We start from the raw sequence: 13,063 nt of genomic DNA, 5'->3' as shown, positions 1-13,063 counted from the left end.
GGGTCCAGGCTACAACCTTGGGATCAGCCACCCTAAGGTCTGTTTCCTGTTTTGTTTTGTTTTTTTAATGTCCTTACTTTTTTAATATTGAGTTTCACCCTTTTAATATTTGTTTAATAATAACAACAGTGGTTAGGGACATTTTAGTAAATGAACAGTGGTTTTCATGTTTGACATAGACATTATAAACACTCTTCTAATTATATTTACACTCAATGTTTTGTTTTGTTTTTTTTGTAAAGTAGATTAGTGCTTTTGTCTTTCCTTTCCTTTCTTTTCCTTTAAAAACAGTTACTGAGAACTTACCAATAATTGATTTAGATATTCAAGATAAACAGGTAAGTTTATGGCACTATCATAAAAATGCTCAGTTTTATGAGGGAGACAGACATGTGAACACAAAATAATAATGTAGTAGAAATAAATGCTATTCTTTCTCTGTCATATATATGTATGTATGATGTATATAATCAATGACAACACTGGTTGAGGTTATTGAGGGAGTCCCCAGTCTGTCTCAGAGAAACTGAGGTAAAGAAAAAGGTTCAGGGATGTTGTCTTAGAGAAAAAAAATATTTGAGTTGAGTTTCAAATTACCAATTTATTGTTCTTTGGCCAGATAAGATAAAAGAAAGTCATCCAAGGCAGTAAGAGCAGCAAAAACAAAGATACAAGATTTAAAATAAAATCTGCTAGGCATTTACTGTGCCTGAATGGTGATTTGCATGTAAAGTTATCATGAGGAGATAAGGATGAAGAAATAATAATATCATTTATTTCACACTTGCTATACATTGACTAGATTGCTAGGAACTTCACGTAATAATCTTTTATTATTTTTGGCTACAACCTATGGTTATGATTCTTATTTTAGGAATAAGGACACTAAGGCCTTGGGAGTTGAAGCTTTGGCTTTGTTCCAAAGTTACACAGCTAGTGACAGAGCCAGCTCTTAAATCAGGTCAGTCTGATGCCAGAGCCATTGTGCTTTCCCATTGTGGAACTCTCCTTTCTGAAGGTAAAAATGCAGGCGGGAAAGGCTCATGCATGCTCTGTTAAGAAGTTTGGATTTTATTTTGCTTGACATGAGGAGAAATGAAAACATTTTTGAACTGTTTAAAAAAAAAGATCATCTTTTAAGACTTGGATTATGGACATTCTGGAGGTTGGGAAACCAAGCAGGAAAATTTTCATTCATAAAGAGATATTACTAAGCCTTTAACCAAAAACTAGAAGTGGGAACAGAGATAAAGATGTATCCCATGAATTGTTGGAAGATACCCAGGGAAGGATTTGATGATTGATCTATCAAGTGAGAGAGAAAAAGCTGAGAGTAATTCCCGGTGTGAGGATGAGGAAAACTTGCACTGTGATGCCATTAACAAGTGGAATGCTGGAGGAGAAATGAGTTTGAGTCCGAAGAAGGAAGAGGTAGTAAGGCTAGTTTTAGGACTAAAGAGTTTCAAATTGCCATAGACATTAAAGTGGAGAAGAGAAATTGTCACTTGGGACAGGAGCTCAGGAGATAGCTGAAGAGTTGAGTTAATGGTCTTTTGATTTGGGAGCCATTCAAGTGAAACATAAATATATATATATTTTTTAATTTCTTTTTTTTTTTTCTTTCTGAAGCTGGAAATGGGGAGAGACAGTCAGACAGACTCCCGCATGCGCCTGACCGGGATCCACCCGGCACGATGCTCTGCCTACCAGGGAGCGATGCTCTGCCCCTCCGGGGAGTCGCTCTGCCGCGACCAGAGCCACTCTAGCACCTGGGGCAGAGGCCAAGGAGCCATCCCCAGCGCCCAGGCCATCTTTGCTCCAATGGAGCCTTGACTGCGGGAGGGGAAGAGAGAGACAGAGAGGAAGGAGGGGATGGGGGGTGGAGAAGCAAATGGGCACTTCTCCTATGTGCCCTGGCCGGGAATCGAACCTGGGTCCCCCGCACGCCAGGCCGACGCTCTACCGCTGAGCCAACCAGCCAGGGTCATAAATATTTTAAGGGAATAATTAGTGGCAGAGGAATGGAGAAGAATCTGCCGGAGTGATGGGAAGATGACCAGAAGAAAGAGCATTATTGTGGATGACATGATCCCGGGAGCAGCCAGGGAGGACTGGGAAGTGGAGACAGGGAGGGTGGGCCTCTCATTCAAAGGGGATGATGGGAGATCAGCAAGAAATGAGGGGAGACGCAGGGACAAGGCAAACATATTTTTGTAAGCTGAGTACAAAGAACTGGTAGGTGACGATTAAGACAGAGGAGGGCAGAGGACCCTGTGAGCCTCTGGAGGAAGAGTGTGGACTAAGAGAGACCTGACTTCCTTGAGCCAGTAGTTGGGTTGGAGGTGAGTTGTGTATGAGATGAAGAATTTGAAAGCAAAGACTGGTGCAAAGTTATTTTTTCACATGTAGTTATAGTTGAATTATAATTTTAATGAATCATGTGAGATCTCATTTAGGTGATGATAATAAATAATTAACTCAAAAGCAAAATCCTCTTTCCTCACAGGGACGTTGGATAAACTGACAAGACAAAGTCATTTTCAGGGAAAGTTTGAGACTGAGAAAGTCACACAGTGACCTTCACCTCCTCTAGCATGCGTAGGTAAAGGCCAGGTTAAAATGGACATGCTGGGGATCACTGAAGAGAAAATCCGAGACCCATGAAAAGGTTGAAATGATAGCCTGTCAGTACTTTACGTTAATAAAATGCTTGGTGGCTTTGATTTTCTACATTCCCTGCAGGTCCCACTCCTGCTCTTGTTCATTTTTTCCTCCTGCCTGGTACACTGCCCTCACCACCCTCTCCTGTCCTTATCGCCTTATTCACTGCATGGCTCATCACCCTCTTGTTGCCCTGATACAGCACCACGTTTTATACTGCTCTTTGCAGCCCATCCCCATCTGTCATGCATCAGAGTTATGCGTGCACACACTATCTTTTTTTTTTTTTTTTTTTTTTTCATTTTTCTGAAGCTGGAAACAGGGAGAGACAGTCAGACAGACTCCCGCATGCGCCCGACTGGGATCCACCCGGCACGCCCACCATGGGGCGACGCTCTGCCCACCAGGGGGCGATGCTCTGCCCCTCTGGGGCATCGCCATGTTGTGACCAGAGCCACTCTAGCGCCTGGGGCAGAGGCCACAGAGCCATCCCCAGCGCCCGGGCCATCTTTGCTCCAATGGAGCCTTGGCTGCGGGAGGGGAAGAGAGAGACAGAGAGGAAAGCACAGCGGAGGTGTGGAGAAGCAAATGGACGCTTCTCCTGTGTGCCCTGGCCGGGAATCGAACCCGGGTCCTCCGCACGCTAGGCCGACGCTGCACACACTATCTTATTCAGTGTTATGTGTCTACAGTACAGGGAACATCTCCTACTTTTTCTGTTATAACTTCATGACCCCTTGCTATTATTGAACACTGAAGAAGTATTTACTAAGTTAATAGAATGAGTCCCTTTTTACAGAGATGACAAAACAAATTTTGTTGAGATGAACTAATAGAGCTTGTAAGTCTAGGATTTAAGACTGTTCAGAACTATTGTCTGATTTCCAACCCTATGCTCTTTCCCTAAATTCTATGCCTCTGTAGAAGCAATAAGCAAGTGTTAAAGGGCACGTAATGGGAAAGAAAAGGGAAAGCATGTAAAAATATCAAGAGGCTCAGATGACCAGCAAAGACCAGTTGAGTCACTTGTGCTCTCATTTGCCTGTATCATGGTCTACCTTTCCTATTACTCTCTAATGTGAGGGCCATACCCAGTGTGCTGAACTGGAACTCTGGCTGTTCTTTATGGATGTTTCTTACAGTGAGTAAATACATCGAGATTGCTGGTGCCTTTACTTTGTTAGAATGGTTATCCCATTTAAAACAAACCCATTTAATATATAGCTTTGCTCTAAATAGGTATATGATAGTGCCATCCATGCTGTGCCTATAGCATATTGACATATTTAAAAATTATTTGTGTGCACATCTTATCTGTAAATTTTTTAGAGAAGAATGATATAAAATACATTTGTAAATGAAAAAGTTGTAGTATATAATTACTACCAGACTGGTACCATATATCTCCCTTAATTTCTTTCATACCCACCATAGTACCTTTTTCCTCACTTGAAACTGGGTTGTTTTTAGCTAATTGCCAAATCCATCTTTCAAATTGTTAATTGGGAATAATTTGAAGTAGTATACTTACCACAGATATTTGTAATTTAATAGCATATGACTCTCCACTGGTAGATTTTATTAACTGGGTTATGTGGTGAAGGAAACATTGATTTTCTTGCAGTTATCTATCCTGCATGATGTTTAGAAAAATTACATTGGTAAGGAAACCACCTATTCTGTCTAAAAATTAAGCCTGCCATGTTATAGAGTATATGATGATATACTATATGCCAAGCAAAGCAGAATGTAACTCTCTAGTCGAGTTACTCCCTCTTTTGAAAAACCAGAAAGGACAGTAAATGTAGTCAAAAGCAGAGAGACAGATTGTAGTCAAGCTTGCAATGGGCCCAATGAATGGACAATGTCTCTGGGTTTTGAGCTGTTCTTCAGGAGGGGTGGTTGGCCTAGAAAGAAGCCACTGGATGAATTCTCCTAACTTGGTAGCACTGAGAAAAAAATCTTCATTTTCCTCCATAGACAATAGTTAGCTCGATCCCCATACTAAAGTCTGAGTAAATATAAATATTACACTTTTTTTTTTAAAACTTCTTAATGCATTTTGATGATTACTTTGCTTCAGAATTTTAGGAGAATTTTTTTTCTTCAAAATGATCAGTAGAGTTGGAATAACTGAGAACTTTCTCTGGGTCTGCTGAAGAGATCTCAAAAGCCATAGAGGCAAATGTGTTCTTCAAAGTTTGTGGTTGTTGAATTTGTGACACAGTTCCATGACCTCTACCCCTTTCTCCTTCCAGAACTCTTATATACATACAATGTATACTGGATCAAGAATTCTGGTTTTCTAGTTCTTTTACCTTCTAACCTTCTCCTTTAAAACATCAATGTTTTCTTTCATAAAGAAGATATCTTTAGTTATTGAGCATTGTTTGCCTTCGTTAACATTCATTATGATTTCTAAGACCTCCATCTGCTTCTGATAAATGTCAGTCTTTCCCTGGATTTTTAATACTGCACTGATTTTGAAGTTACTGCAGTGACTTCAGTGAGGAGGTCAGTTTGGGCAGTTTTGACATCTTGGAGCATTATTATAACATTTTTTTCATAAGTACTAATGTTATCTTGATCACCACCATAGGAAATCATAGTTAGATTTCTAAGTTGAATCAGGTGCTGTTTCTAATGTTTATGGTAAACATAAATGTTGAAGCGATTGTCTAATCTTGGGGAGATTTGAAGTCCACATCTGCCCAGCAGCAGCTTTAACCATTTTGGTTTGAAGTTTGTACCTCTTTTACAATAGAAGAGGCAAGGTGTTGGGGACCTGACGAGAATCAAAGAAAAAGGCAATGTTAGAATTAAATGGTCTTTCTCTTACTGTTTGTTGGATGTCTTTCCTGGTAACATTGTAAAATGCCTTATAGAGAAGATCAAGTGCAATAGTAGACACTCTTCATTGGTTAGCTTTCTACAGGGCACTCTAATTGGAGAGCTCTTGTGAATAATGGTCAACTGCATAGACTCCTTCACATGGTGTTTACTGACCTGATGCTGATGTCACAAGGGCTGCTGGCTTAGAATACATTAAACCTTAGGCCAGTAATTCTCAAAAATTTTGGTCACAGAACTGTTTTTGCCTCAAAGAAACTGAGGACCGCAGAACTTTTGTTTATATGGGTTACATCAATTGATATTCTATATTAGAAATCTAAACTAAAAAAGTCTAAGGATATAATTTATTAAAATAAAAAAGTAATCAAACCATTATGTGTTAACATAAAATAATTACATTTTCCAAAAGAAGAAAATGGTAAGAGTGGCATCATTTACATATTTGCAAAGGTTTTAAACAGCTGAAATAATAAAATACAACTGGATTCTGCTTCGGCATTACAGTGTGTGTGAAATGTTTTGGTTGAAGTATATGAAGAAAACAGTCATTGAGTTTTGGGAAGAGGCCAAGCTCACGAAGGCAGATAAGATTTTCCCAATTCTAATTTTAGCTTGAAAAGCTTGAAATTTATTAAACTTATAGGTTGTTTTTCTTAAAGTGATAGGGCCCCTACATCCAATTATTTTTTTCTAAAAATGTTTGCCAAATAACCAAACATGAATACTATAATTTACTGCCAGTTTTTCTTCCGAGTACAAATCATGTTCCCTGAAAAAACCAGCTGGTTCAGTTTGTAACTAAAATAAGTGCTTTTCCTGGAGACAACCACTAACCTTTGCTAAGCGGCAGAGTGCGGGGTGCATGCTTCCCATCACACATAATATTAAGAAGACATGCTGAAGGTTGAGATTTAATAATGTTTTTACTGCTTCATCAAGGACATCCTAGAGCTGAACTGGCATTTCCTTGTATTCTCTTTTTTTCTCCTCTCTCTGCTGGTACAGTTTAGTGTCACTACCTTGGTTTGTAATGAATTTTACCCACCACTGTTTTTTGCAATGCCATATGCAAAATGCAAACGTCAACACAGTGGAAGAGTCAAATAGTACCCTGATGTTACTTTTTATTATTATTATTTTTTTTACAGAGACAGAGAGAGAGTCAGAGAGAGGGACAGACGGGGACAGACAGACAGGAACGGAGAAAGATGAGAAGCATCAATCATCAGTTTTTTGTTGTGACACCTTAGTTGTTCATTGATTGCTTTCTCATATGTGCCTTGACTGTGGGCCTTCAGCAAACTAAGTAACCCCTTGCTCAAGCCAGCGACCTTGGGTCCAAGCTGGTGAGCTTTGCTCAAGCCAGATGAGCCCGCGCTCAAGCTGGCGACTTCGGGGTCTCGAACCTGGGTTCTCCGCATCCCAGTCCAACGCTCTATCCACTGCGCCACCACCTGATGTTATTTTGAAATACTTTGTTCTCATGATCCATTGCACACCACACCTTAAGAACTACTGGCTTAAACTTTTAAAATAACACAATACATTTCTCATGTTTCTTCTTACAGGTTTTTAAAAATAATAATATTCGAAATTCATTCTCTTTAAAATAGTAAATATTTTGTTCATTTTATATATTGAGATAAAAGTTTAATTTGGGGGGGGAGAGGGTTACATAAGACCGAATGTTTTGGAATTAAAAGCACATGGTAACACTGCCCTTCAAGGTGCAGTTCCACTTTATTAAAAAGGATATGCTTTTTAGTACACCTTTAAGATTGGTGCCAGCCTACTCCTCCACTAAATCACTCTTTCTGCTAGTTATGCCTAATTGCAGGGCCAGCTTTGACTTAGATTTTGGTACAAACTCTGAATTTAAGCCAAAGTAATTTAAGAATATTGGCTCATCAATGTTAACTGAGTTACAGCCCTATCTTTGAATCCCTGTTTAGAAACCTTACCCAAACTTCTGGAAACATTTTCAAACTCTTGCTGAAGAAAGGTGTTACCCCGGAGGTGGATTATCAGAAGAATAGTACTTGGAGCCAGAAAAGGTACCATTCAAAGTCTCCCCGTTCACCTTAGCCAAGGTCATTCTGTCCATCAATTGCTACAGTCATAGCGCTTAGGGCTTATGATGTCTTCAAGAGCCAGTAAAAATATCTGAGAGCAGAAAGAAAAAAAAAAGAGCTCAGAATACTAAAAGCAAGCTGTAAGATTAAAACAATAAATGTTTAATTAAATATTGCCATGTTTTATTATATCATCTTCATTAATTGTTAAATTTAGTATTAAATTTTTATTACATTTGGCAGCAGTTTGTAGATTAGGTAGTCTCACTTTTTAAGAATTCTCAATTAAATTAGACAGATTGCTTGTAGCAAATACTCTCTGTGGGTTAATTAAGACTTACTGAGTGAATGCCAGACACTGTTCTAAATATTAGCTTATTTAACTGAAGTTTAGAGAAGTCAAGCGCTTTTGCTTTCTGCTAAAAAATGGGCAGAATCGAATTCAAATCCTTACAGTCTGGCTCCAGAACCCACATATTTTTTTCTTCTGCCACACAATTATGATAAAAAATACTTATTTGTCAACTCAGAAAGAGATCGGCATTTAATTTTTTAGAAAAATCATAGTATATAGTTTTAGAAGACATTTTGATTAAAACTTTATTTGTTTAGGAATATGAAAAAACTAAATATTTGGTTGGTTATTTTATTCATCAAAGCTATTGAGGCTATTCTTGCTCAATTATAATAGTAGTATAACAACTGTGTATAATAAAGAACAAGAGACTTTAAAAATTTTCAAATAAACTTATTCGTGTCTACAGCCCTGGCTGGATGGCTTAGTTGGCCAGAACGTCGTCTCGAAGCACAGAGGTTGCCGGTTTGATCCTCAGTCAGAAAACACACAGGAGCAGATTGATGTCTCACTCTCTTTCCTTCTTCTCTAAAACTCAATAAAGTAAGCATTAAAAAATTTACTCGTGTCAAATGATGGGATCTTGATAACATTATACGGAGTGAAATAAGTAAATCTAAAAAAACTAAGAACTGCATGATTCCATACATTGGTGGGACATAAAAATGAGACCAAGAGACATGGACAAGAGTGTGGTGGTAGTGGTGGTAATTGGGGGGGGGGGGGGAGGAGGGAAAGAGGGAGAGGGGGAGGGGGAGGGGCACAAAGAAAACTAGATAGAAGGTGACGGAGGACAATCTGACTTTGGGTGATGGGTATGCAACATAATTGAATGACAAGATAACCTGGACATGTTTTCTTTGAATATATGTACCCTGATTTATTGATGTCACCCCATTATAATTAATAAAAAATTTATTTATAAAAAAATTACTTGTGTCTACTGAGTATTTTTATAAAATAAATTAATCTAATAAATTTGATACAAGCATAAACCTGTCTGGGTTTCTAATTAGTTATTTATTAATGTTAAGGAAAGGAGCTTCAGCCTCTTGGGTTTGTTGGACAATGAAGACCTATCGTGAGAGGATATCAGCCTATTTATTTGGATGAAGTTGGAAGGGCAACTTTCATTCAAAAAAGTGAATGAAAAAAGGGAAATGAGCTGACTCCCATTTTTTGGCTTCCTGGAAAATGTATGGAGACATTTAGAAATAAAAGAGTGTGGAAGACAGGAACCTAATGGTGGATTCTTACTGAGAAAAGGAAGTTCTCCAGGAGGCACGCTTTCACAGGAAAGGTATTTGGAGCCAGAAAGTTTAGAGCTCGAGGCATCCCATTTACTAACTCTGTACAATACTCTTAAGTTACTTACCTTTCCCAAACCTATAAAATAAGATAATAACAGCATCTATTTCATTAAGTGGCTTTAAGGATTAAAGTATTCAATATCTGTAAACCCCTTTCCTCCTTTTCTCTGAAAACTTTATTCTTCTTTCAAATGAAAGTAGGAAATAGTTAAAAGCTGTAGGTGCTAGTTCTTCTCTCTCTCAGTCTATTACTCTGCCTTTCATTCTCTTTCAGCAAAGAGGCCCCTCCCCAATCTACATGGCCACGTCATAAAGCAAGCCCTGCTCACAGTCGCATACACCGTGCAGATAAATCTTTTGGATTAGAGGAACACCAGAATGTAGAAAACAAGGTCAGACAAACCAATATTGTCTCCCACTGCAGCTAGTCCCACCAGCTATGGTGTCAGGCAGACTGGCATGGAGTAACCATTGGAGAGATGGCTCTAATAACAGATAATTTTATTATTTAAAATGCTTGTATTTTTTTAACAAGTTAGCTATAAATTAGTTAGGGTAGAGTCAAGATTATTTATTTAAAACTTAGCTTAATTCACATGCTTTTTAAATATATAGTACTTTTTTTTTTGAGTGGGAGAGAATGGGTAGAGTTAGAGCTATTCTGCTAGCAATTAGACATTGTTCATCACCTTTATGTTATACCTATAGTCTCTACTGATCCTGAGGTACCCTTAGTGGTTGTGACCAGGACAACATTTTGAAGATATTTTACATTCCCACGAAACTTGAGAGCAAGGTTTATAATAACCTGAGCCCTCCCACCTGAATATCGTCTGTCATGTGCAGTGTGTGATAAAAGACTGAAGGAACAGGAACCAAGAAGGTCTTTTAAATTTGATCTGGGTAGCTGACCCAAGGGGATAAAAATATGTTACTCAGAGCGCTTAAATATGGTGGTACACAAGCCAAGCAGTTATGAAAGACCCTAAAGTGAAGCCATCCTCTTACACTTTCCTTTCTGTCTAGCCATGAGGAAGAAAGAACAATGAGTTCTACATCAGAGCCATTGCACTGGACCAAGGGATGGAGAATAGAGCCATGACATAGTGTTGACAGGACAGGAAAATTGAGACAGTGATGCTGCGTTATTTGCTGAAGGACATGATGGAGACTAGTGACGCTGATAAAGCAACCTGGCTAGGGAGACACTTGGGATGGGAGGTCCAAATTTTACCCTGTGTTGCCAATAAATGCTCATGATAACATTTTAAAATTATACAAATCCTTAACCAAATAAGAGGAACAACTCTGAAGAAATGATGGAATAATAATTTTCTTTCACATAATACTTTATCACGATAACTAAAATGGTATGACCTCTTTCTGGAATTTCTTCCATGTATTTATCACCCCAGCTAGTCTCTACTAGTCCTTTAGGACACATACAGATAACACTTTCCTGTCCTGGCTGTTCTCCATGATCCTCCATGCAGACTCACTCAAGTTCCCAAAGGCTCTGATCACTACTCAGCAGTGATCAACATGCAACAATGACAGTGTTGTAGTTTGTCCTTCTTGTGCTGATCTCCCCTTTTAGCCTGTAAGCTCCTTGAGGAGAGAGATTGCTTTTTAACTCTCTATCTCTAGTGTCACAAAGACTAACATGTATTTGGTGCTCTTTAGTCAATGAGTGAACAAATGAATGCACTTGTGGATGTTGAGATATATATATACATCGGGTCTCTCCTGGGCCTCTTTCTACAGATGGCTAGGGAACACATTGCTTTCTTCATAAAGAGAACCTATGATAACTTCTCTCAGTTCCTGAGGGATTACTTAGCAGTTTGGGATAGGGATTTAATAATTGCTTCCCCAAAGACCTGAAGCAGTTAATGGCAAGAGAGGTAAATTGAGATAAGGTGGATGGAGGTAATTTATGAACCTTGAAACAGCTAAGACACGGATGAGAGAGACAATTCTGTAATGATGTTAACAAGATCGCTGTTATTGGCACTGATCTTAGATGTGACTAACGTATGCAGCATACTTCTCCCTGTGCTGCATATTGAGTCTTGCTGGCCTCTAGGGAACTTCAGGGAATCAGTGTATTCTTCAAGCCCCAGCGGGAACGCCTGCGAATGCATTTGTCATCATCTTGGGTACTCAGGCACTTATTTCTTTATTCATGTCATCTTATACTCTGAACTCCAAATTTACAATCAACTCTCTCTAGCTTATCTAGACATACCCTTCCCCGTTTAGCTCAGAACCCTGGGGGCACACCAGTATTTTATGTACTCTCTCCTTGTCATCTTCCTTCAGTTCTTTCTGTTATGCTTGACTCACGCTGGTAATCTACTATAGGAGGTTGCCCGGTTATTGTAATTCTCAGCCTCACCTCTTGGTTTTCTTTCTCCAATATTACCGTTAAACCTCTGCTCCCCATAGCTTATGATTGACATTCTTTTTATAGTGCTTTATAAGTCCTGAAGTGCACAATTGATGTAGCCATAAAAATAAATGGCCGGGAAAAGGAAAAGAAAGCGAAAGAGAAGTGTTTTTGCTTAACCATTCACCTCCTTCCTTTAATGACACTGGTGAATGAATTCAGCAAATTATTCTATTGAAACACCTCTGTTTCACTAAATTTATGTCACTTAGCCAGATCTTTTTAGAAATAATTATGTGATGGGTGTGCAGCCTTGTATTATCCTGCTGTGTCATTCCTGAATTGCATTGAACTTCATTTAAGGAACATTGAAAATAAAAGCTTTGGAATGCATGGTGATCACACAGGAAATGGGGGTTTCAAATTTAAACAAATCCAGAAATCACAAAGTATAAAAATTGAAGAACATTAGTTTTCCCATTTTTAATTATACTTTGTAGTTTGCTGTGTTGTCTTATTTGGGTCTGTTAATATGTTACTATATCCTTAATCTGAGACAAAACTTTTAGTGTTTGAGTTTTCAGGTGTAATGAATGCTTCATTGGACTTTGGACTACAAAATCCAAGGAGCTACCCCCTTTCTTAGTTCAGACTTTTAAAGATTATAATGTGAAAGATTGTACTGGCTATTCATAATGGTGTTAACCTTGAAGAGCACCTGTTATTGTGGCATTTTATGTTTCTGAGGGAATTTGCACCAGTATCTCTGTGAAGTAAATGCATATTTGTCCCTGGGCTCTGTCTCTCCTCTGTGATTAGTCTGCTCCCCATCCTGGACACGTTAACTTCCCACGTTATTTCCTCTGTAGAGTGAGAACAGCAATAATGCCACGTGCTGGTGGTGAAGGAGTGACATCAGTGTTAACAGGAAAACATCTCATTTTTAAATGTATGCAATGCTTCTTATTTAAGAACCCTAATGTTTTTTATTATACAAGACATCTGCAGTGTTTTTTCTTCAGGGGTTTGATTTTAGAATCATTTTCTCTCTCTCTTTAATGCTGCATGTATCCTCTGTCCTGTATGGGTCTGGATTACAAAGATTTTATTTAACTTTCCAAATATATTCTTTTTCTTTACACCTCTGATTACACACAGAAGAGAAGATGCCCAAAAGGCAATTTAAAACTGAAGGGTTTCCCCCTTCCTCTTTCTTCTTCACCTAGGCTTTTACAATTGTGAACTAATAGGAAAAGTATTTATTCATTGTTTTAAATATTTATTGAAAGCTCCTTCCCCTTGGCACCCTCTTAATATGTAATGTTGCTGCAGCTGTTTCTGGTATATCAAAGCCAACTAGAATATAAAAGATATTTAGAAATGTTTAACTACAAGATTGAGAATTAGGCCCTGGCCAGTTGGC

General features: G+C 38.5%; 1 protein-coding gene across 1 annotated transcript; it reads right to left on the bottom strand.

Moving 5' to 3' along the window:
- Positions 1 to 4,387: 4,387 nt before the first annotated feature.
- CCDC54 (coiled-coil domain containing 54) lies at positions 4,388 to 11,697 on the bottom strand. Its single transcript, XM_066346908.1, is given in 9 exon segments — positions 4,388 to 4,627; positions 4,629 to 4,699; positions 4,702 to 4,751; positions 4,753 to 4,988; positions 4,991 to 5,149; positions 5,152 to 5,322; positions 5,324 to 5,413; positions 9,317 to 9,327; positions 11,598 to 11,697. Coding segments are annotated over 9 exon segments (1,128 nt in total).
- Between the last annotated feature and the right edge of the window lie 1,366 nt (positions 11,698 to 13,063).

This window comes from Saccopteryx leptura, chromosome 8 (assembly GCF_036850995.1).
Source record: "Saccopteryx leptura isolate mSacLep1 chromosome 8, mSacLep1_pri_phased_curated, whole genome shotgun sequence".
In the NCBI taxonomy this organism is placed as follows: domain Eukaryota; kingdom Metazoa; phylum Chordata; class Mammalia; order Chiroptera; family Emballonuridae; genus Saccopteryx; species Saccopteryx leptura.
The sequence above is the reverse complement of the archived record's forward strand: the minus strand, read 5'-3'. Positions and strand labels throughout refer to the sequence as shown.